General features: G+C 40.7%; 1 protein-coding gene across 5 annotated transcripts in view; it reads left to right on the top strand.

The window, feature by feature from the left end:
* Window positions 1-306: 306 nt before the first annotated feature.
* FLNB (filamin B) overlaps window positions 307-26,394 on the top strand; it is an 83,282-nt gene continuing 57,194 nt past the window's right edge. For all 5 annotated transcript variants that reach the window (XM_087954718.1, XM_026677812.2, XM_087954716.1 and 2 more), the window contains exon 1: window positions 307-775. In XM_087954718.1, coding sequence (XP_087810844.1) covers window positions 322-775 — 454 coding nt within the window. In that variant the 5' untranslated portion in view covers window positions 307-321. The remainder of the gene's footprint in view (window positions 776-26,394) is intronic.

Below are 26,394 nucleotides of genomic sequence, written 5' to 3'. Positions count from 1 at the left end.
CCGGGATCCAATCCGTTTAATCGGAGAGGGGTATTTAAGGTCTCGCCCAAAAAGACGCCCTCGCTACTCCTTTTCGTAAGGTCGGCACGTGGGTTTGGTGCGCGCTCGCGAGCGGCTTCTCGAGCTTCGGCTGGCTTTGCTAAGGTGACGGCGGGGTCCTCTCGCCCTGCAGCTTCACCGCCTGCGCTTGGCAAGGGAAGGGAGGGAAGGAGGGAGCGAGCCAGAGACGCCGGCCTGGACTGGCGGGGTTAGTTGGTTGGTTGGTTGGTCGGTCTGCCCGCTCGTTACAGCCCAGACAAGAGAAGGCGGGGCGGCCGCAGCATGAGCACGCAGGCGCGGGGCCAGGCGGCTCGCAGTGACTGCAGCAGCAGCAGCGGCGGAGGTGGGAGCGGTAGCGGCGAGCACAGTCAGGGCTCGCACCCCCGGTGGCAGGAGCACCCGTATCCTAAGGGCCGTAGCGACCTCGAGGCGGACTCCGCGGCCATGCCCGTGACGGAGAAGGACTTGGCGGACGACGCGCCCTGGAAGCGGATTCAGCAAAACACCTTCACCCGTTGGTGCAACGAGCACCTCCGCTGCGTGAACAAGCGCATCGGCAACCTGCAGTTCGACCTGAGTGATGGGCTGCGCCTCATCGCCCTGCTGGAGGTGCTGAGCCAGAAGCGCATGTACCGCAAGTACCACCAGAGACCCACTTTCCGACAGATGCAGCTGGAAAACGTCTCGGTGGCCCTCGAGTTCCTGGAGAAGGAGAATATCAAGCTCGTCTCCATCGGTGAGCTTGGCGCGCTCGCCGCGCTCTTCAGGGCTGGGCAAAGAGAGCTGGAGCCGGGACGGGACTGTGTGTGTGTGTGTGTGTGTGAAGCCTTGCCTCCCAGGCGTGTGTGGCACTTGGCCTGAGGAAGGCAAGCGGCTTCCTTCCCTGCTTTAAGGTGTTTTACATCCCGAGCGTCCCGGCAAACCTGCCACAAACCCTAATTTCCCGCTGACTAGCTTGGCGTTGGCCGCCCGAGACGCCTCTCCCCTCCCGCCCCCAGTCCTAATACTTGCAGCCGCGCTAAGAGAGGCGGCTGGGTCGGATTCGCATGAAAGCCGGGAAGACCCTCTGGGACCCTTTCAAAGCTTGAAGGGTTGGTGGGGGGGACGAGGTGGTGCGGGTTGACTTTTGTCCCGCTGGCTGCCAAGCCTCTTCCTGGAGGTGTCGGAGCGCCTGCGGGAAGCCAGGAGGAACTAGGTGGGGCTGTAGGTTTGGGAAACCAAACCCGCCACTCGCGGGAGGATATACCTGCCGGGTGCTTGTTCTACCCGCCAGCCTGGCTTTGAAGCAGCTCAGTAAGGCGCCGCTGTGGGCGATAAAATATCCAGGATACCGGTTTCTTTTTGAACAGTAACAAACACGCTCGAGTAGGAGTTTCTAGTCGAGAAGGAAAGACGCTTAAAGTTTGGGATATCAACTTCTCTCTCTCTCTCTCTCTCTCTCTCGTCTCCCTCCCCACCTTTCCCAAATCCGGCTTTTTTCATTGCACAGACTATTTCTGGCTAGCTAGCTCTAAGAGGGGTCAGAGCAAATCCTGAGGAAGGGCAGACGTGGCTGTAGCTTGGCAGACAGGATTTCCTGAGGTGCCTCCCTCCCAGCAGGTAGAGCCCTTTCCTTTGGGCTGCAGGATTTGGGGCTTCTGGGTTGAAAATGTGAGGGGAGTTTTTACACTGAAAAGTCCAGCCTCTCAAAACTTCAGGGAGAAAGAAGCATGCCTCAAATCCTCTTTGTATCAGTTCAAAAACAAAACAAAAAGAAGTGTTGTAATGGCGATCTATTTATGATGTTTGCATTTCTCTGAAACATATTAGATGAATACACATGGTTTTTCCTGTCAATAGCACCCTGTTGAGATAGCTTGGTTAAGAAGAGGGAGTTGTCCAAAATCACAAGTAGATTCTACAATTGAACAGGGATGTATATGGATGTAATGGGTCAAAACACCCCAAAATGCTTATATTTTTACCCTGAAAAATATACTTTAAAATCATACTGTACTACACTTTCTATTTGCAATATGGTGCAATGTTATTTTTAGCAAGGGTTCTAAAGCGACTGTAATTCTTTTAACTGAAAGCAAATAGATCAGGGGTGGTATTTACCTATTTGGACCAGTTCGGTAGAACCTGTTATTACGATTTTGCGCAGTTTGGAGAACTGGCAAATCATGCCCCTGGCTGGCCCCTCCCTTTGTCCTCCCCTCCCTGCCCAGTCAGTCCTTATTACGCATGTGTGACATCATGTGCATGTGCAACATCGCTGACTGCATTCTCGCCACTGCTCTGCCCCCCCAGTCACTCCTTACAGTATTTTTTTTCCCCTCCTAGCAACCAGTTCTGACGATCAGCTGTGCCGGGATCCCCCTCGCTGTCTTACTGCTTGACAAAAGCAGGAGGCTTCCCTGAGGCCCAGGAGGCAAAAAGGGGGGTGCGGGGTGGTGGTGCTACGTGCCCCTCCCCGCACTCCCATTTTTTTGCCTCCTGGGCCTCAGGGAAGCCTGGGAGGCCTCCCAGGAGGCTCCCCTGAGGCCCAGGAGGAAAAAAAAAAAAAGAACGTGGGGGGAGGGGGGGTGCTGCAAAAAAGCCATGCCCACCCAGTCACATGACCATGCCTACCTAGCCACACCCACAGAGCCGGTAGTAAAAAATATTTGCATCCCACCCCTGAAATAGATCCTGCGTTATGCCAAACCCAAAAGTGGCTTGATTGGTTTTGGTTGTGTGTGATGTGAAGAGTTAGCCATTGGTATTGATAAACTAAGAATAAGGGCTTAGTGTCTGGATAACAAGACATGCCTTGTTTAAGAAAGAGTGGTTAAATCAAGACTGTGTATGTGACTCCAGTTTTAATGTTAACTTCCTAAATAAATAGAGCAGAAACCATTTATTTTGGTATTTTTGAGTCAGTTTTGAGTTCCTGGCAACTGTCTGAACAAGTGCAGGCAGATTTCTTGGCAAGAGTTTTGGAAGTGGTTTGCCATTGTTGCCTTCCTAGGGTTAAGATAAAATGGCTGGCCCAACATTACTCAACATGTTTTGTGCCTAAGGTGGAATTCATGATCTCCAGGTGTTTAGCTTCAAACCTTTAAACACTACACCAATTAATGCTCTTTAACATTAATTAAAATTATCCTGTGGGTTACCAAGATCTTCTGGTAGTTTAGAATAAGATCTATTTTTTGATTTTCAATTTCAAAATATGCTATTATCTATTTAGGTATCTATTTAACTTTGTCCCATTATATCAGAGAGCCCGGCAGTTAATTCAATATGAAACTTCAGATATTAGGCCAAAGGTGAACAGACTTCAAGCTTATGGGACTGATTTAGTTTATTTTCTAAATCTCTAAACTCCTCCAATTGGAGCCAAGTGGAAAATAAAGGTGCAGGGAGACACATGTAAAGAATTAAGAAACAAGGTGCCTCTGAGCAGATGTTTATCTCAGGAATTTATGATGAGTACTGATCTAAAGGGAATATGAAGTCTTTAAACATATCTGTTGGACAACTGGAAACTGGTCTGTTCCAGTTCACTGAGAACGAGTAGGAAATCTGTGAGCCTACAGATACTGGAGTCCCACTGAGGATATTGACCATGGTAGCAAAGGCTGTGTTGTAATCAAGCAATGTTTGGAGGATAGATGTACTCCATTCCTTGCTTTAAAATGTACCACCAGTTCATGATTGTCATTTTTGTTCTCCCCTGGCACTATGAGGAATTGCTTAGTATAAGCATGTGGCTCCTAGATCTGTATAAGGAATTACTAGTCTTACAGTAACCCTGAATTTCAAGGTTAGAAGAATTAGACTGCAGGCTAATAATTCGTACGACATAAATGAAGACATGTATTTGGATTTCCTGTTCATCATAGCTATGTCTTTAATGATCTGGGCTTGGCCTAAAGCAAAAGTAAAATAATTCCAGACCCAACAAATCTATAGCCTGGTATCTTTTCCACATGGCAACGCTAAAGTGCTGTTATCCTATGCAGGAATTGGCAGAAAACTCTTGTAGGTTTATAAAAACAAAACAAAAAACTAAGAGCCCTGGCAACCTCTACTCTGCCTTGACAATGAAGCTGAGTAGGGTTTCTGCCAGCGCCAGAAGCAGAGGGAGGAGCAAGACAGGGCAGGAGGAATGTCTCCTTTGGTGCCAGTAGCTGGTAGCAGAACATCTAAATATTCTGTTCTCTGTTCTGATTCCAGGGACAGCTCATTCTTTTAAAAAGAAAAATAATAGCAAAGAACCGTTCTTTCCTACTTCTGTCTCCTTTCCCTGCTATTCATGGGTTCTTGACAAACCAGAGGGAGAGTAAAAGGGGAACAGGGTTTTGTTTTTTTTAGTCTTTGGGGGATATTTTATATATAAGCCTAGGTGTGCTACATTAGACACATGTCATGAATGCCCCCTGAAGCTTTGACACCACTGCACCCAAAGGAGCCCTGGCAGCTATACCAAGAAGGCACACCTGAGGTACAGCCGTCCACTTACTTGCAGCTTAGGTGCTGCACAGCTGCAGCCGTTGGGAGGCATCCTTGATATACGTGCAGTGATCTTCTGGAAGGCTGCCAGACAACTTTTGGACATTCTTCCTGCAATTGCAGTGCTTAAGGTGTGCAGATGTGGGTGCCTGAATTGTATGAGTCTGCTGCTGGTATACCTGTGGTAAAGCTACCATGGGGTTACTGTGTGGGTACATGCTGACTGATACCCAAAAAGCCCATCTCCTCTTCTCTCCCTGTTTTTGGCCCCCCACATGTTGGATAGAAGAGTGGCTTTTTGACAAAGTGGCAGAGACCTAACTCTGCTGCTGCTATCAAAAAGCTGAGTAGTAGCATAGAAGGGATGAGTTTACAAGGAAAATAGGACTGGCGAGCTCAGACATACCTCTTTAACAATTGTTACCCTGTTTGATGAATTGAAGTTCTGTCTGAATTCCAGCTAAGGATGTTAGTTGGTTCTCTTTTCAGTTGTGTCTCCAGGGTATAAAACTATGTTGTTTTGAGCAAAACGTGACCTTGAATTAGAGACCTGAAGCAGAACTTTAGAGACGTTGTTTCTATATAAATAGACTCTAGGCTTCAAGGAGAAGTATAGAAGAAGGAATGCTGGCTCTCTATATGTAACCCATATGTTTTGAAGCAGGGGAACTGTGCTGAGCTCAGATGGAGTCTCCTCGTAGAAACATATCTCTGACAGCTGCTATAAACTTGCTTTTCCAGAAATTACTTCACTCTCCTTTTTCAGTTTAAATATTAACAGTAGAATAACTTGTTACCTCAGTTGGCACTTTGCACAATAGGAGTCATGTGTACTCTTGCGCTATTTATGCTGCTACAACTAGCAGAAACTTGACACAACTATTAAGGCAGAGGAGTGTCTTTCACTAAGTATTCAGCATCTTCTACGTTATACTGGGAGTGGCTGCTTAAGCCCTCATTAAAATTGGGATTATGATTACTGTAAAACTCAGTATATGTGCATATATACATCATATCTTGGATAATTAGAACTGAAGCTATAGATTACCAATGTATTGGATTTTAAAACCTGTGAAAACTATTATTAGGTGATCCTCGACTTATGACCACAATTGAGCCCAAAGTTTCTGTTGCTAAGCGAGACTGTTAAGTGAATTTTGTTCCATTTTACAGCCTTTATTTTGCCATGGTTGTTAAGTGAATCACTGCAATTGTTAAGTTAGTAACATGGTTCTTAAGTGAATCTGGCTTCCCCATTGACTTTGCTTGTCAGAAGGTTGCAAAAGGTGATCACATAGCCCAAAGACACTGCAGCTGTCATAAATATGAACCAATTGTCAAGCATCTGAATTTTGTTCACATGAGCATGAGGATGCTACATTGATCGTAAGTGTGAAAAATGGCCATGAATCACTTATTTCAGTGCTGGTGTAACTTCAAACAGTCACTAAATGAACTGTTGTAATTTGAGGAGTTACCTGTATTGTGAAATTTTAAAGCAACTTTTCTTAGGCTGTAAAATTAAAAAAAAATTCTTTCATTGCCATTTACTGGTGACTTGTAGCATGAGGTTAAAGGTTAGGAAATGATATCAGGGTAGTTCCTTATCCACTTTATTACAATCTCAGGTCTCAGGTGGGGAAATGATCATTTGAAGATTTCTTTAAAAAAAATCTGATGGCACTAGTTGTACAGTCCTTATAGTTTGTCTCTTGGGAGGTAGCCTTGAATGTTTTCTCTGTTCAATAATTGACTGTGTGGGAGAACAAGGAGAAATTAGATCCAGACGAGAGAGAGAGAGAGCCTGTTGATCAATAAGGAACCAAATTAGGGGACTGGATGGAAGTATACTAACCTTGAAAAAGCAAGTTCCTGAATTCTCAACTGTCAGTAGGTTCACACATAGCCGCTGTGGCTAGGAGTGCATTTGCACAGTTAACATCTAGTGAGTCAATTGTAGCCATTTCCAAACTGATCAGACTTGGCAACTTGTCCATGCCTTGGTTATATCCTGTTGACTGTTGCAACTTGCCACATTTAGGAAAAGTCCTTAAGTTGCAATCAGTATGAAATGCATAATGTAACTGATGCAAAGTATAAGGAACATATGCAAACATATGGATTCATGACAAGTTACAGTGTCATCAAAATGATGTTTGTGCAGTGAGGTCATCATACAAATGCTACAATTACATGCTTATGTCACAATGTTTGACTCGAATGTGTAGGTTGTGGAAAGTATGTGATGATGCCACACAGGTCTCACAATTTTCTCCCTGCAGATGCTCATATCTCTGAGGTGCCTGATCTTTCTTGGTACAATATAAGATGTTAATGTTATTCTTCAAAGCCCTAAAGTGGCTTGGATCTTGGCTATTTCAGTTGCATCACTTCCGTTAGCTTTTAATGTCAATTACTAGCTTTAGTTTGTACTTAAATTTAAAATAACTGTTTTATTAGCTTCCTTTCATATGTGCAAAGTAAAAAGTGGGTACAGAAGTCACACAAATGCTTCCCTTTCCTTCATGGAACTATCCTGGGATGGAACTTTCCTTCATGACTATCTCTTCTTTCTCAAGTTTTAGTTCCTTTTTTCCTGGGACAAAAGTAAGGTATGATCTTGAGAACATGATATAGCTTGAGCAATCATGTCTATATAGAGTTAAAGCACACTAAATTCAATGAAGCTGATAAGTGTCTGTAGATTTACAGCCTAGGCCAAAGAGAAAAACTTAAAACTATAAGTGCTGTAATAAGTAATGCAGCTTTACCTCCATTAGATTATTTTACTAGTTTGCCATTGGACCATGTTCAAAACCATGTTTTGGCCCTAGTGTTACCAGAATTCCTGAAGTGTATGCAAAAAATAAAATGCCTTATGTGTTATTGTCAGGTGAGATATTTGTCTAGAATTTGGCATTCCCTCCCTCCCTCCCTTCACCCCCCTCTCTCTCTCACACACAGAGATATACATTGATTGCTCACTTATGTTGAAGTACATTTTAGGCAATAAATTATATTAGTATTGCCCTTGTGTAGGACTAATCATCTAAAATGCAATAGCTGCCTTCAAATTGAAAGTTGCATCACACAACATAAGAGGCTATTAAATTGTTTTTTTTTGTTGAAAAGTAAATAAAGTAATAATTAAGCACCTGTGTGTTTTGGCACTGGAAATATAGTTAATGACTAGCTATCAAATTTAATAACTGATATTACACTGAACTCATTTTTATTCACTTGCATGAAGCAAACAATTTTTTGACATATCTTTTTCCTCATGCTCACAACTGGATCAGAAATATAAGCTTAATGGATGGATGTTATAGAAATGGTAATGCCTCTAAATGTAACACAGAATGAAGTACAATTGGGAGTCCCACTTTTAATGTTCAAACTGTACATTGCCAAATTTATATATGGAAACGTTTCCTGCTGTGAACATGGCACGGCTTTTTTTGTGACCAATAAAATGATAGTTGTTAGATCAGTGATGGACTAAAATTTTGAAGTATCACTCATACAAGAAAGATGAATGTCTCCAATGAGTGAACAAGTTCCAGTAAAATGGAATAAAGCATCCTTCTGTTATTCCTTTCTTAATGTATAATCTTAAAGTGGCCTGTAACACTCTATATGAGGTGCTAATTGTAGAAGTTACAAGTAGTCCCCAACTTATATTAATTTAATGACTATTTGAAGTTTAAAGGTGTGGGGAAAAAGTGATTTATGACCCTTGCAGTATCCCTGCAGTCATGTGATCATAATTTGGGTGCTTGGCAACCAGCATGTATTTACAGCATCCTGAGAGCATGAGATTGCCATGTGCAAGCTCCCCAGGGGGCTTCCAACACAGCTGGATTAACTTAACAATCATGACAGAAAAGGTCATAAAATTGGACACAACTCATTTAATGGCTGCATTGTTTCACAACAGAAATGCTGATCCCAATTATGGTCATAAGTCAAGGACTACCTGTACGTATTCCTGAGAGTGACATATGTTTAGCTACCGTCTTGGTGACCAGTCTTTCCCTATGCTGTCATGCGTGGCAAAAGAAGAATTTTTTTGTCAAAGAATACTATAACTTTTCACAAAAGAGAAATGCATTATTATATCATGCAACATACTGGCTAGTCACTCTACCAGGATTATTGATAAGCATTGTTGATATGATTTTGTTACAGGGAGATGTGCTAAATTCACTCCATGGTAGTACTTTAGTAGTCCATTCATGCAGCACTTGTACTTTTATCAGTGGCTCAGCAGGGTGTGTGCTAAGGTGTGTTAATTACCTTGCAATTTATTATTCAAGCAATTTCCAGTCTTCATTTTGGTTTGAAGAATCAACCTGTATTTTAACTGGAGTTGGAGTTGGGTGGAGTTGTTTAATTGAAATATTTGATTTATGGGTTTCTTTATATGCAGTTTCCTTAGTAAGTAAAACTGGTATAGATTAAATCAAGAAGGTAGTTTTATTACTGGCAGCTAGTGTTCACACCCTATATTTATTTATACATACTGAAATACCTAGGTAACTGTTGAGTTAGTTATTACAGTGTAGAATGATATCAGATATACAGTTTAGGGAAGGGAGGAAGGATAGAAATTGCCATGTTTGGAATTTGATATGTGTGCTTTGAGTCAACTTATATGGAAGGGAGGAGAATGAATCCCCACAGTGTGTGTAGGTGTGTATATTTGTGTGTGAGAGATCATGAGTGCTGTCTCATCCCAGTGCTGAATTTTGATTGTGTGAATTTTCAAAATTGGTAGCATTTCCCAACTTGGGGGCGGGGGGGGGGGGACACATTCAGGAAAACTGGAATGTTAAGAATTAAGGCTTAACACATACACCTGGGAAATCTTGATTTTACTTGCTTTTGCATCTCACTCACTACAGCTACCAGTCCCCCAGACTCATTAGGTTAAAGGTGATTCACCTATTATGTCATAGGCCTATTTATCACCCATCTGGGACAGTCTCTGAGTAACTGCTAAGAAAGTCAGGAGAAGATGTTAAGAAAGAAATGCATGGTCTCTTTATGTCAACACGCGAAAAGTGGTAGAAAACTCTTAATCATAGGATCATAGAGTTGAAAGAGACAATTTAGGCCATTGATCCCAATGGAGGAAGCTCTGCTCTGGGCAAAGAAATATTGATAATGAAGTCAATGTTTAGTAGAAATTCTTTGGTTGGTGTAAAAGCTCTGTGGCTCAGAGAAAAAAGGACCTTTTCTGTTCATAGAACATTGTTTTTTACTTTATATCAGACTTATTCAGGCTCCAGTGTGTAGGGGTATAAAGGAATGCTGTGAAAATAATGTTGGTGTATAGCTAATAGGGAGAATAAATTTCATAAGATTTCAAAACTTGTTAATAAATTGAATTTGTTTGATAGCATAGGAAGCACTGTTTAAATTGCAACCAATAAACTAAAAAGTTATTACTAATAATTTGTTTGGATTAGAGAACAAACAAAAGTATACAGCAGTCAAATGGGATTTCTTCGAGGGCCAGATCAGCATTGTAGTTCTCTGCGAGCCAGCCAGGGGGAGGGTGAGATGGGGTGGGCAACTCCTGCAGCACCCTGCTGGCTAAAATGGGGTGCAGGGGGCCCGCATGAGGGGCTTCATGCCCCATTTTCAGTCTGAACGGCCTCCTACAGCATCCTGCTGGCTAAAACGGGGCACGAGGGGTGCTCACATGGCCCCTCCGTGCCCCATTTTGGCTGCCAGAGGCACCATGGGCCAGTATTTTGCTATTTCCATGGGCCATATTCAAGCACCCTGGAGACTGGATTCAACCCATGGGCCTTGAGCTTGACATCCCTGGTATATGAAATCATCAAGAGAGTAAAAGAATGGAAATGGAAATGGACTGTTCACATAGCAAGAAGAAGTGATGGCAAATGGGCCAAGGCAGTCAAAGAATGGATCCCATTTGATAAAAAGTGTCCATGAAAGAAACCTAGGAAAAGATGGATTGATGACATCAGCAAGTATGGCGGGCCCTACTGGCAACAGAAAGCTCAGGACTGTATTGATTGGAAACATGCAGAAGAGGCCTTCATCCTGCAATGGGTAGACTGTGGCTAAAATGATGATGTTGATGAAGCTAAAAATAGAAACACTACATAAACAAGCCAGAATATTATAGCTGTAATAGCTCAGAATTTAGCATGAAAATGGCTTTGCTGATTCTACTTCAGAAAGCAAATTACATAGAGTAAGTTCTGTTTTCCTTTGGCCTGTTTGACCAAAACATATGCTACATCTTAAGATTCTGTGTTGAAAGGAATGTTAGCAGATTTGTCTCCTGTCTGTTTCCTGTAAAGGCTTTTTTACGAGGGGAACTTTTGCATAGGGATTATCACTATAAAGGACAACTCAACGCTTTTGATACTAAAACAAAGATTTAAAATACAGTAAACTTCCTGTGGAAGGGACAAGGTTCAGTGGTTGATATCAGCTCAGTGACTAAATCCTTAATCATGCTGAGTTAAAGCTCAGACTTATGCCTCTCAGAAAATATTTCCCCATCAGATTTGACCTTACATAATTTCTTAATGGCATTCCTTTTTATTTATTTATTGAGGCTTTTATGTTGCTTAAATTTATAGATTCTTTCATATAGATTAAAATAGGATTCTAATGACATGCTCAATTTTCATAAAGACTGATGCTAAATTTAGTAATAGCTATCCAGTGTCCTCTTATTTGAGACTGAAAAAGTCTAAATGTATAAATGAACTGTGTTCAAATATAAAACATTTCATGTACAATTCGTATTGCATCAATCACTGTAATATTGGTCTACGCAGTATTTGTTTGGACTGCTGTAGGGAATGACTATGTACATGGGCTGGTTTCCATGTAACTTGCTTACTACACTTTGCATGTTGAATTATACATTGGCACAAAGTACCTGAATGCCATGGTGGCATAGTGGTTAGAATGCAGTATTGCAGGCTAATTCTGCTGACTGCCAGGAGTTTGATCCTCACCGGCTCAAGGCTGACTCAGCCTTCTATCCTTCCGAGGTCAGTAAAATGAGGACCCAGATGATTGGGGGCAATGTGCTGACTCTGTAAAACTGCTTAAAGAGAAGAGGTGGGCCCATGTCTTGTTTTTTTGTTGTTGACAACTGTGTTGAGGTTTAATATAGACAAAATTTGATTGATTGGTTTATAAGGAGAATTTCTTTCAAAAAAAACATGGACTTCTGCAAAGATAGAGACCACCCAGAAAGAAAGAGAATATGTCTATGTATGTTTCAGGCTCACTTTATACTGAGCTTTGGGAATACTTCAAAGGAATGAGCAAACATTCGTGATCACATCCGTGATCAAGCAAGTTAACTGGGCCTCATGCCAACATTCTTATCTGCTCGAAACTAGCGGTGTAAGCCTGGCCATCCCAGGTATTCTACTGAATAATCTCATATATATATCAGTGTGAGAAAACTTAAAAACTGTTTTTCTTGTTTTTAAGACTGCTAGAGTTCCATCCAAAAAGGCTAGACATATTGCTTTGAGCTCCTGAAGGAAAAGCAGGATTTATATCTAAGAAATAGATTGCCATCTTCTGTACTGTAGCTCCCTTTATTGCTTCTTCATTGCTTCTGAAGAGACTATTTTGACATAATTCAAAATAGTCTTGGAGTGTTAATGTAGATCCAAGACTTGGAATCCTCCTGTAGCTTATTAGTCAGATGAAGTAGTATGACATACATGGGAAAGAGGGATTCAAAATTCACTGTTATTTTAAATCTAAAGAGATGTCCATCTGAATCCATTTAATTCTGATACTGTATCTTCAGGTTTTAGATGGTTACACTATCCTTCAAAGACAGCCAGTGACTGCTAAGAAATAGTTTAATTACCACAAACAAAATTTACTTGGCGGAATATTGGCTTATGTGAATTATGCTTTAGAAATTCATTTTTATACTACTAAATATAAAAAGTAGACAAATAACCCTTGTGCTTCAGTTATGTGTCAAGGCTACCAGCTGTTAAGGGAAACATCTGGATTTCCTCTAGTACTAGGTGATAAGGCAGCTGAAAAACAGGATGGTTGCATGTGTCATTACATGCAAAATATCAAGGCCTGTATCGTTGTATTGGTGATGAGGTTGGAGAAATACTATAATTAAATCTGCTGCTGCTTTTGCCTTAGTATTTTTGGTAATCTAATCTTTTTTGAATGAGGCATCAAGATTCATTTTTTCTTTACCCCATGACTTATGTGTGGTAAAATATGAGTAATATTTAAAATTATTTTGGGGAGTTGACTTGTTCCAGGTTTGTAGCATAACCATGAATAAGATGGTTTAAAATAACTTGAAGTATCTCATGGCACCAATTTTAAAAGGTGTAACAGACTATATAAATTGTAAAATGTTTTCCATGAATTTAGGACATTCAGGGTTATTTTTTCAAAATGTTTTTCTTTGGCTGTGATAAAATCTGGCTGAACTGTTCATTCTTACATGAATGGGATTTCCTTTTGCCAGTTTTGTTCATGTTGTGACTGTAGATGGTTTCAGATGGAAAAAGTGAATCAAAAGTATACATTGCAGTCAAGGATTTCCCCAAACAGTAATCAGTTTTGATTACTTCCAAAGTGTTGGTTTTGGCTTTGAAACCTATCCACTCTACTTCAATGCTTGGCGTGTGCTGCAGAGAAGATACTTGACTAAACTATATCTGAATAGCTTTACTTATCTGTAACAGGCTTCTGTTGGTGGCAACTGCCTAGATGAATTTTGATCTTCTTAGAACTGTTTATTAACATATGATTCCTAGGTCTGGGCAAACCAAGATCGGTTATTGTAAATGAGTATCTGTAGAGTTTTGAACTAGCAGTAGGCAGAATATCTTAATGGGGGCTAATTAAAATAAAAAACACTGTATTTTTGAATCAGAGGGAGGATGTATAGCATAGAGCCACTAAGGAAGGTGGAGTATGGGAAGAACAACCATTTTTATATCCATTTCAACATAGTCAGGATAAGTTTCTTTGGAAACATCCAGGAATAGCTTAAGGCATTTTACTTCCTCAGCTACTGGTGCTCCTCTTAATCATACAATCTTCAGATAATAAGGTTGGAAGAGATCTTAGAAGTCATTTACTCCAATCTTTTGCTCAATAGCCGAATTCACTGAATCATTTCTGACAGTTGCTTATCCACCCTTGCTTAAAGAAGTGTAGTAAAGGAGAATTCACAGGTCATGTGGTAGGTAGTCTGTGCAATTGGCTAAGAGCTTGTGAGATTAGAAATCTCTTCCTCCTTTTTTTAGCCTGTTGGTTCTGATCTTGCCCTGCGGGTCATTAGGGAATATATTCCCTGTTCTATAGCAAAAACTCTTCAGGAATTTGAGGTCTGTTATCACATCACCCTATCGCTATCACATTAATTGTCTTTTTTAAAAATATGCCTACATCCTCAAAGTGTTCTTCTTTGGGCTTGGTTTCCAAACCGAACCCTCTTCTGAATTTCTGTACAGTGTTTCTTTCCATTTCTGGCAACAGTGTTTTAAACAATGTTTTGTCTTGCAGTGGCTGCTGCATAGACTCTTCCTTTTCCCTTGGAATCAGTTGTTCTGATGTTAAGTGATAATCTGCTGTGCTACAGTGGTGGGACTGGAATTAAATCTAGCTTAGAAGGGGCTGGTCTCTGAAGATTCTTTATGAGCATTATTCAACTGCCTCTTTGTATAATATCAGCTCTCTGGTTTGTTTTTAAGCAGACTGTCACTTGAAATTTGAATCATCATGTTCTGGCAAGGGCTTAAAAGTGACCTTCCTACATTTTAATAAAAAATAACAGGGACTAATGTGCTCTTGCATTGAACTCTAAAAAATTCACTTAAATAGCCATTGAAGAAAGGGGATGGAATTTAAACATTACATTGTGCCTGAATCAAGCAAGTTGTAATGAGTTCCAGTTCAGGAAATGCCAAATAGGCATTTCCTATTTTTCCTCTTTGAATGAAGGCTGGGAGAAATATCAGTTGAACATTCGCTACACAGACACAAAAGATAATGCACCCAACCAGTTTAACTAGAAAAATGTTTTTGCTGGGTCTTCATTTTCTGGCATAAAGTTATGATTTCTGCATATAAGCTACACATAGCAATAGGTATCTGTCCAAACCATATATTTTGACATAAGAAGAATGAGAAAGCATTTTTTTGGGAGGAAATGAGAAGGCAGCAGCTGGTTTTAAGCCGATTTTGGTGCTTTAGCATTGTCCATTGATTCTGAGCCAAACATCTTTTAAAGATAACTCTGGGCTGCAGTCAAGGTCTGTTGTTGCAAATGGATGAAATTGAGCATATGATACCGGAGGTGCTCCTTCCAGTTTTGCTTTGAAGCAGCATTGTTCTTGTCCTGTTGGAAAGTCTATACTCATACTAAAACATTTACTTGCAATAGATGGATAGGCATAGAATTATAGTTGATGTCATTGCAATGAATGTAGGCTGCAAAACACAGATCCAGCATTCTCTGCTTAGCTTGCCTTGTTCTGCTATTTCTTCTGAAATATCAGACTGAAAGACTGTCTGCTTTCTTTAGAAGACAGTATATGGCTAGTAAGAACAGTTTAGTGGAAACAAACAAAAGCTTAAACTTAAGGAAGGGTTTTATTTTTTCTGTCATTTTCCTATGGCAAGTTTATGATTGGATAGACCTTCAGAGGGACAATTGAATATGAACAGAGGGACAATTAGGAAGCCCCCCCAAGAGGTTTTACCTATGGGCAATAAAATCAGGAGGGGAAAAACTATTCTACAGTCTATATACAGTACTTAATTACATTCTACTTACGGAACACTAAAAAGTAGTTTCATGATATCCTGGATTCTCTTTCTTGAATTAATAAATGTTTTCCAGTTGAAGCCTAGGGCAGGCTGATGATGTGCTTCATTTTTTTAAAATAATTTATTTAAATTTAGAGGCTGCCTGACTCAAAATGACCCTAACTTGCAATTAAAAAAAGAAAAGAACCATGTACGAGTGCAAGAACAGAGATTGACAGCCATGGTAGCCACAGGCCTGGTAGAACAGCCAGGTCCTCAGGAACTTTTGGAATGTCATCAGGGTGGGAGCTTTCCGGATCTCCGGTGGGATGGTGTTCCAGAGGGTGGTAGGTGCCGTGACATGGAGGAGAAAGCATCTTGGTGTGCTTCAAAATCTTGGATTTAAATTTGGAGTTAATTGCGCAAATCACGAGAATCAGTGGAGTTTTGGGGGTTGGACTTGGTTGAATACAAGTTCAGAATCCTAAAGCACCTTTTTAATTTTTATAGTCACTCATCTTTGTTTTCCCAGTTCCCTGAGTTAAACATTTTGAGTGAACAGATGGATGCAGAAATCTTTTTAAAAGGTGGTGGCTTGGGTACTGAATGCCTGTGGCATCTTGTCCAAAGTCCCCTCAAATCTGGTGAGAATTAAAGATCCCTAAGCACTTAAGATGGCCTGATTTGAAATGAATAGCAATTTTGAGCATTTGCATGTATAGGCAAGAATAGTTGCCAAGAAAATCTGGAACACTTGCATCAATTTTCAGATGCTTCTGAAGACATCATTTCAGTCAAGGCTGAAATAAAGCAAACTGATCTCATCTCCAGCTTCTGAGTTTTTTTCTCTCTCCCCAAATACATGAGGAAGAAGAGATGACCTCACTTATAAGCAATGTGCTTTGTGAAGTATAAGAGAGGGCCTCCACTCCTGGGACTTAATTGTCAGTATAACAATTTTGTCAGTTATGTCATTTATCTAAAAACGTGTTGAAGCAAACTTTAAAGATGCAGAAAGGGCTTGGAAAGCTAATATTGGTGTATTAGTAATGCATTAAAGCAAAAATTCTGTAGGATGACTATAGCAAAATTTTATTAGGAAAAAAAACAAAACATTTTCAGCTGCTGACTTTTGTTAGATGACTACTCCCAGATCTAAATAACCTTGCTAAGTAATCTGCCTAAGTCAGTTGGTGCAACTATGCAGCCCTGTCTTTGCCAGTGATGGCATCAGTTCTATTGCTCCTGCTGAGGTCTACCTCAAGATCTTTATGGATCTTGTGGCACAAGTTGGCAGCCTCTCTAACAGAAAGGTGAGTTTGGGCAAAATAATTTATGGCCCCCAGCCTATCAATTAAGACTCTGTGCCAAATGTAGATTCCCAGATCAAGTTCTGGAAATTAGAAGCTCCCAGTACAGTAAAACTTCAATTTAGTGGACCTCTGGAGGATAAAACAGATACTTTAATTCAGTTTTCTTTCCCAAGTACTGGACAAAGTCCATTGTTTCTGAAAGAGTTTGGACAAATATAGTTAAACAAATGACATGGATTGACACAAATGACATATTTCACTTCACTTGTGTAAGCTCGAATTTAACAGACATTTGACTTTAACAAACACCACTTCTTTCCAAACACTTTGTTAAATTCAGGATTTTCTGTTACTATTTGTTTTGATTGTTCAGTTACTAAGTTATTATTCTGAGTCAGCAGATAGGCTGGTTTTGGGTAAAATTCTCAAATACTAGAATTTGTCATCCAATGCTTTATATAAACAAACTCTTTATCATTAAGGCTCCAGCATGTTTTCACATCAAAGACAAAGTGCTTCCATGGTTAATACATCTTAAAATAAGTTATAAGAATTATCAGAATATAAACAGCTGATTTCTGTTAATTCTAGAATTACACTTTTTCCAAAAGCTAGAATAGTAATAAAATGATGTAGTTTAAGGACACAATATTATTCCTTTTAGAAATTAAAGAGTGGGCTTTATCTATAAATTTACAAATAACCCTGATAATTATAAACTCTTGTCAGTTTGAACTTCTGCTGTGTATTTGAGCAGCCAAATGTTCTCCATTTTGAAAAATAGCTGTAAATATACTGCACCCATGATGAGGCAACTGACATGTCTCCTTGCATTACTTGACCACAATATCTATCTCCAACTGCTTCTTAAAAGATAAATTTCAACATGCAGAGCCATGCATCTGCTGGCTTGATAACTTGAGAGTCTAATTTATTACAACCTTAGATTTTATAAAGCTGACTTTGGTCCAGATTTCTGCACCTTTTCCTATGTTCAGAATTAGTTTACGATTTCAGTTTTTAAGTGCAGGTGGGCTATCAGAAAGTTGCTCCACCCTGTTATAAGGTACCTTTAGATTTCTGGCTGAAAGATTAACTGAATCTTTCCAGCAGGTTCAGTACATCGGTAGTTTTTCTTGGCTGTAGAATTTTGTTTATTCTGGTTTTAGTTAACGTATACATGCAGTCCTCAAAATAATCACAATTGAGCCAAATTTTTATGTTGCTAAGCAAGACAGTTAAGTGAGCTTTGCCTCATTTTATGACCTTTCTTGCTGTTGTTAACTGAACCATTGCAGTTGTTAAGTTAATAACACCGTTGTTAAATGAATCTGGCTTCCCCGTTGACTTTGCTTGTCAGAAGGTCACAAAAGGTGATCACATGACTCCATGACACTACACCCATCATAAATACATGCCAGTTGCCAAGCATCTGAATTTTGGTCATACGACCATGAGAAAATGCTACAATGGTTGTTAGCGTGAAAAATGGGCATAAATCACTTTTTTCAGTGCTGTTGTAATTTCAAACAGTCACTAAACTAATAGTTGTAAATCAAGGAGTACCTGTATAGAATAATTTGGAGAGTTCCCTCCAATTGTTACACATGGACACAAGGGTTGCTATTTTTAAACACTTATGAGTCCTGGAATGTCATAGTAAAGTTTTGAGTTATGGTGCTCATTCCTCTTCTGTTGTTATGTCATAGCCATGAAGGGTTTGGATGCTTCCATTTTGTTCTTAATTAATTGCATTAATTAATGGTTCGTTTGAATTGAGTCCATTTCAAGCATAACTGATGAAGCTGAATTAGTGTTTGTCAGGGTTAGTCAAAGTGATTGAAAAACAAAAACAGATGCTTCCTTTTTATTCCATCTTGTACAAGCTAAATATATGCATAATGGTTCATTTTTGTAATGTTATACCGTGGCTTGAAATGACATCACATAAGGTGGTTCCAGAGTCATTCATCTTTGTAGATAATAGAATAGATCATTTTCACTGGAAGTACTCCTTTTATTTTACAGAATACTTCTGATTGCAAGGTTATCCTTTGGTCCTCCCTATTGTAAGGTGACTTATAGGAAGCAACAAAACAGATAGCTTATTGCTTGTTAGACATGAGAATGGAAATTAGCAGGAGATTCTAGACCAGGCCTGCACAGCTTTTAGAGGAGAATTAAATTAAAAATCATAGGTGACCAAGGAATACCTGGCACCCAGAACAGCTGTTTGGCTTTTTGTGCAGACCTGCTCTAGGTCTTTTTTTGCCACAGTTACATGAATCATACAGTTGTTAAGCAATCCCATTTTACTCAATGGGCATTTTTTGCCAGAAATCAGGGAAAAATGCTGATAATTGTGGTTGTGTGACTTAAACATTACAAATGACCATATATGCAAGCATCTGATAAGCTCCCCAAATACGATCATATGACCGGGGATGACATGGCCATCAGAACTCAGGATCTCGGGTGGTAAGTACCTCTGGGAAGGTGCAGCATAACTTTGAATAGATGCTAAACTACGAGTTATGATTACTGTACCTATTTTTGGAATATGATCATTTTTTACTTGATGTTTATGAATGGTCTTGATTGATGTTTTCTTCAATTCCATTCTTCAACTTTTTTCATAAGAAACACAGCACTCCAGCTTCACATCGATTTCATGATTTATTTTCCCCTATGGAAGATAATGGTTTTAACAGAGTATTTTTTTTTTTGTGGAAGTGAATATACACTGTGCTTAGTAACAAAACCTTCTCTGTCCCTTGAAACATACAGTAATTTCTACTCAGTTTCTGAAATGATTGCTAACCTTGAAAAAGCAACAGGGAAAAGCATTCCCTAACCTTGATAATTTCAAGGATGAAGCATGTGATCCACAACCACAGATACCATAATTAGCAGCTGTAAGGGGAGAAGGCAACACTTCAAACCTGAAGAATGTCAGTGATGAAGGACGAGAGGGTTGTACTCCCGAGTTTGGTTTTGTCTAGCTCTCTTGCATTTGCTTCTTGGCAAAACCAGCAGCATCCTTCATTGAGGATTTTACAAGTACTTTTGAATGAAGTACTGTAGTAATATACAGTTTATAGCACCCCAGTCTCCTCTCTCTGTCCCACAAACTAAAACTACTAGATAATACACACAGCCCCACGTCTTATATAGGATTCCCTTGTGGTTACAGGAAAATACTGTGCTAATTTAGCTTGAAGAAGGTAACAAGTTGGGAGGGGCACTCTGTTTCCTGAACCCTTGAAATATCTCAGAAGAGATTATTCAGAAAGGAAGCCTGTTTAATCCCTGAGCAAATCCAGCACATGTTGCAACATTGGCAAATGATTAAAAGTTTGAAAGCTGTGTTTGTAGGGTAGAAGAGTCTATGCATTCCCAGGTGCTGCTGACCTACAACGTCCATTGGCTTTATGAACTTTTCCAGACAATTACCAAGAATCAAGACTGAGTCAAAGGCAGAAAAACAAACTAATAATGACACTTAACCTGTTTTTTTAGGACTGGCAGGTCTGCTTGCTTTGGCCTTCCCTTGGTGATGCTCTAGCCCTTGCTTGCTCATGTCAGTAAAAAACACAGCCCTTTTCTGTGTTGTAGTTGCTAAGGGAACTGACTATGGCAGTTTATCATATTTCCGCTGATTGTCTGCAAATTCCTTGTATTGTAGCAGAACAAAGTTTTTAAAAAGCATCAAGAATATTTGTTCATTGTTAAGAGTCAATTGGTCTCAATTCACAGTACTGTGACTAAGCAGGGACATGAGCTTTATCTCCAGTGGTGTAACAATTAGAATGTGAGCTTATACATTTGAGGGAATTTTGAAAGCAGATTGCATTCTGGTACAATAAAGATTCTCTCTCTCTCTCTTCCCTCCCCCTCTTTTTTTCCCTCCTCCCTCCCTCCTTTCCTCCCTTTCTCTTCCTCTTCCTCTCTCTCACACCCACCCACACCATCTTTAAAAGAGTTATTTGAATTGCAGCCTGAATAATCTTTCTGCAAGGGACTTTTCCCTTAGTAAATATTTAACATTGGTTTTTAGGATGCAACTAATGTTCAAAGGCATAAGCAGGGGTGGGATTCTACCAGTTCGCCCCTATTCACTAGAACTGGATGTTAACATTCTAAGCAGTTCGGAGAACCGGTTTTTAGAAGAAATTACTGGCCTAATCCTGTAAGGAAGGCAGGAAGAAAATATTTTGGTGTTGCTTACAGAAACTGCCTTTCCGTTAACCCTTATTACATTCTAGCAGGACTAGACTTCCTGTCTCAGGAACTTCTCTGGCGTTTTTTCTCTCTCCTTTGCTGGTACTTTGCTTGTGTGGAGTGACCATTCAAAGTTACAATGGCACTGAAAAAAGTGACTTATGACCATTTTTCACACTTATGACTGTTGCAGCATCCCCACAGTCATGAGAGGCCAAGTGAGGAGATGCGTGCCTTGATGTGAGTGATATTGAGTTGGCCACCCCCATCCAATAACATGACCACCAAGCCATGTCCACCCAGTCACATGACCACCAAGCCACGCCCACCAACTTAGCCATGCCCACAGAACCGGTTGTTAAAAAATTTGAATCCCACCCCTGGGCATAAGTATCTACTATACATTTGCTGAGTTTCAATTCATCAATTGGAGCTCATAACGCTCTGCAATTCATGGTTGTAAAGACTACACAACTCATGGTTGTATCATAGTTGAGAGTACAACTCAGATAACAACTCAAGGTTAGGAGTTGGACAACATATTGTTACCATCAAAAGTGTCAAGTTTTCCAAAGCTTGGATAATATCCAAAGTTATCTTGGAGCAAATATCTGTACGCCCTAATTCCACACTTTTTTTTAGAACTGGAATTTGAAGGAAGCAAAGAGTTTATTATATTTGAAGTAATTCACTAATTGTAGTAACAAGGAACAATAGTGCACCAGACAGAACAGTCTCCTAGCTAACCCGCCCACATTTCTACTCCTATAGCACCCTGCCCCTCATAATATTGAGTCCCACATTGGATTTGTCATTTATTGTGTTTTATGCTAAAATGAAGATCCTTGTCATCAGTGATTCCTGATGTTTCAGCTTCAGATTTATCTAATAGTTCTGAATTTAGTTTTTTTTATAATTGCTGTTTTATTTAAATGTTATTCTCAATTGCTTAACGAGTGGAAACGAATATCTTATAAAGGTAGCCTTGACTTATGACCACAATTGAGCCCAAAGTTTCTATTGCTAAGCATGGCAGTTGTTAAGTGAGATTTGCCCCTTTTTATGGCCTTTCTTGTCAAGCAAATCACTGCAGTTGTTAAGTGAAGCATGTGGTTGTTAAGTGAATCTGGCTTCCCCCATTGATTTTGCATGTCAGAAGCTGGCTGGGAAGGTTACAAATGTGACCGCATGACCCTGGGACGGCACAATTGTCATAAATACATGCAGCTTCTCTGCCCGGTTGCTGAGTGGGCTTGGCCATGGTGGGTGTGGCCTAGTCAGCCTCCTGCATCATGGCGGGAGGGTGTTTGCCCTCCCTGGGCTCTGGAGGCTTTCCTCGAGCTACCGCAAGGGCAAAACGGCCTCCCTGGGCTCCGAGGCTCTCTAGAATCTGAAAACAGGCCTATTTCCAACCTTCCTGAACTTCCGGAAGGCCGATTTTTTGCCCTCCCTGAGCCTCCATGCATGCCCTGCACGTATCTACATCCAAAACAGGCTGCGTGGGGACTCAGGGGAGGGGAGGGGTGGGTGGGGCCAGCCGGGAGTGGAATTTGGAGGTTCTCCGAACTGCACAGAATCTTAGCTAGGGGCTCTCCCAAACCCCTGCGAACCCCCAGCAGCCCGCCACTGAATATATGTCAGTTGCCAAGTGTCTGAATTTTGATCACGTGACCATGGGGATGCTGCAGTGGTCATAAGTGTGAAAAACGGTCATAGGTCACTTTTTTTCAGTCCCGTTGTAACTTCAGTTACTCAATGAATGGTGGTAAGTTGAGGGGTATCTGCAAATGGTCCAAATAAATTAGTAATTCCCAACCTTTAGGAGCTGATTGGCACTTTTAAAATATTGCAAACTATGTTATGAATAGCCTTTCAAAAAATGCTGCTGGGGAGAGGCTGGGCTATTTATAGAATTGCTGCCATTTAAAGCTTACCTTGGTAAATTGCTGCTTTTTAACTGCCTGGTACAGTATTTGCTACTCCCTCTAGTCCGTTTCTGCACAATATTCCCTGCTATCCATTCTTATTATCTTTGGCCTCCTCCTGTAATGTGCCCATTGGTAAACAAACACTGGGCTACAACTCCCCTCCCCCCCCCATCATTTTCTGCTTTGTAAGAAAGCTTGGAAATAAAATGTAAGTTTTAGGCTGGTGCTTTGCAGTATGTACAATTTATGTTTAAAAAGTAAACAGAAGGGCAGAGAAGTGGGTGGGGTTGAAGTTCAGTGGGCACATGAGTGCTGTGTTTAGAATCCTGAAATTAAATCGTTCTACCTCAGCCTCTTCTCTTACACAGCATTGCTGACTCCTGATGACCGCCGAGAGAAGTTTGTACAGTTTTCTTGGCAAGCTTTTCGGAAGTAGTTTGCTAGTGTCTTCTTGGGCTAAGAGTCCCAAGCCAGCCAGCTGGCTTTTGTGCCTGAAGCAGACTACAATTCGTGGTCTCCCAGATTCTAATCCAGCACTTCAACCAGTAGATCAGATCTGCACATGTAGTGGAGAAAGGGACACGGTGATAAATTCAAAACCATTGCAGGGTGGTGCACCATCAGGTATTTGATGGCTAGCGAAGCAGCAGGATTGAAGGCACACAACAGCATATATTTTGTGGGGCAGTGGCTGTTCCTTCCTGAGGGTGGTGAATTTGTTTTTGAAAAGTAGCAGGTTACACAAGGCTGCTTGGTGGGTTGCATGTAGCTAACAGGTGATATGGTGTGGAGGCCTGTGCAAGCCCACTCATTTTAGCTTATTTTGCTTACCAAGTTAGATCACCGTCCATAGATCATGCCTCTAAACAGGGCATAGTCCATACTTGTAGCACCAGGACCTCCCTTCCCCTATTCCCCACCCTATTGTTGATTTTTCATAACTAAAGTATTCACTTAAAAATAAAAGCCCCAGAACGAATGGATTAAAACTAGCCCAACCCCATGAATAGGGTGGTGATGAATGGGTCCAATCCCATCAGTATCAAAGGGTGCGTCCTATAACCTTTGTTGTAACACTTGGGGTTATGAAGGGGAAAATGTGTCTCTTGATTCCGGAAAGTTTTCCTGCCTCTGCTTTGACCAAAGAATATTATAAGGTTTATGAATATTTGAATGTAATTTTTACAATTCTTGCACAACTGTAAGACTATAATTTTTCCTGTAAAATTTCATGCAATCTGCTATGATACTCTGTAATTTAAAAACAAGTAAGGAGGTGAAAATAGATCACTTACTGCCTAGTATTTTATTGGTTTCTGTAAAAAATAATAATACTTCCATTGTTTAAGAGAATCTTCGGGAGGTCTGAATAAATCATACACTGGGCTTCTCACAAATTGAAGCATCCGTAAATAGTTTGTCACAGCATTTCTTCTTCTTGGCTATTTTTCATAATGTGATATAAATTCTTATGCTTTGTAACAGCTCAATAAATTATAGTGTTCTAGCAGAGTCACAGCATTGTGCAAGTTCAGTTTGTGGGTGGAAATTGTCACAGTCCTTAAACTTAAAAAGTATCTTTTGGCTGTTGAGCAATTTCTGTTGTAATCAGGCATCTTTAAGGCTTTGCAATATTGCATTAGAGTCCAAGATGCATCCACAAAGGGAATTTCATCTCCTAGAGATAAATGTCTGCCCCGTAAGCATACTTTTCCATCCACTATTAAATATTACAATATAATTAAACATTGTTCCTCAAGCAAGTTATTAGGTCTTAATAACTTGAGACTGATAGTTCAGCTGCCTAAGTAATTTAAGATTGCAATCAACAATGATAGTGTCTGGGTGCAAATTACACTCTTAATTGATTAGGCAAAAGATCAAAGCCATTAACATTAAAATTATTGCCTGCAATGGAAGGAGTTATATTATTGAACACTTAGCTGCAGTTTGCCTGCTTTGTAAAGTTTCGCTCTTAACCTTACCTGGAAAATAAAACCTATAGGTGGCAGCATCTCTAGATCACTTCACCTGGACAAGTGAAGGCTTATTAGGTCAGATTTACTAAGATTGTGCAGCGTATTTGATTTGAAATGAAAAAATGGCTTTAATCTGTGCATGGACACACACCTGGTGGCAGCTTTTTAAACCAAACATATCTTGCGCCTCAAATTAAGGCAAAGAAACTATGTTGTATGATGTTGCATGAATCCCGGAAAAGAACTTGTTTGCATAACCTAATATCTGTGGACATTTTTCCTGTAATTTCTACACAGTGCTTGTTCATTGCAAGTTGCTTCATGAGATATTTAATTATTAGAGCTGTGGAATGTTTTGGATTTAATTTAGAAGTGTTTCAGATAGCATTGGAGTTCAAATGCAGCTCCAGTTTATGACTCATTAAAGCAGTTGTGTCTTTTCTGGGATTATGCAAAAGTTGCAGCTGCACAGTTCTGGAAACATACGTTACGTAGTTGTCTTAGTGAAACAAAGTCAGATGATGCATTTGTACCCCTGTGCATTCTGACGTATTTCTTCCGAATCACATCTGAAGCATTGCTCAAATCTTACTAACTGTAGTAGCCAGATTTGAGTTTTACATTCATTTCTTAGTTTCTCATTACAGCACTTTAAGAGTAATTTACTATCTAACAACAATAATTGGGTCATACACACAAGATTATGGGTTTCCAAATCCAACTGGCCACCAAAATATCATTTAAGAACACAATATTTTATTTATTTTGATTTGTCAATCACTTACAAGATAATAGGTATCAGTATATACATAGTTATGAATACATGAAATGGGTATATATAAGAAAAATAAAAGAAACAATAGGACAGTAGGCATGTTGGTGCGCTTATGCACACCCTCTACAGACCTCTTAGGAAAGGGGTGAGGTCAATAGTAGACAGTCTAAGGTTAAAGTTTTTGGGGTTTGGGGAAGAAACCACAGAGTCAGGTAGAGCAGTGGCCCCCAACCTTTTTTGTGCCACGGCCCGGTACCGGCATCACAAAATGATCCGCGGCCCGGTACCGGCATCAGCACGCATGACAAGGCATTTACTCTCCCCCCACCTCCCCTCCAGGTCTTCCCCAGTGACCCCTCCCTGCATGGAAGCCTCAGCTGGTGCTTTCGGGCTCTTCCTCGCCTTCCCCTGCATGATATCCTCCGAGCTGCGGGCTAAAGGTGGCAGGGCTCCTCCGGGCTGATCGCGCAGGCACCTGACAGCTGGGGGGGGAGGGGGGACAAGAGACCCGGGGCGTGACGTGGGTCCACTTTCCTCCCCACGGAGAACTTTTTTGCGTCCAGCATGGGTAGTTCGGTGAGAGGCGGCGGCTCTATAACCCCAAAGGCAGCTCTCGCCCGGCATCAGCACACGTGCACGCCCACACACAGAACACCCACTCAAACACCCACTCACTATCCCCACAGCGTGAGAATAACAGGAATAATAGTCTTCTTTCCCCCCCCCCCACTCCTCTCGCCACTAGCCTTGCGGTTGTGACTTGTGTCCCTGCTCCTTGGCTCGGTTTTTCCTGCAACTGACTCCCGCCTCACACTTTTGAAAGAGCGAGAGCAGCCTGAGGAGTTGTTGAA

Source organism: Notechis scutatus, chromosome 2 (assembly GCF_049901735.1).
Source record: "Notechis scutatus isolate UNSWTSFEM ecotype Mainland chromosome 2, rNotScu1.2, whole genome shotgun sequence".
Lineage (NCBI taxonomy): Eukaryota > Metazoa > Chordata > Lepidosauria > Squamata > Elapidae > Notechis > Notechis scutatus.
This window is presented reverse-complemented; position numbering and strand designations above follow the sequence as displayed.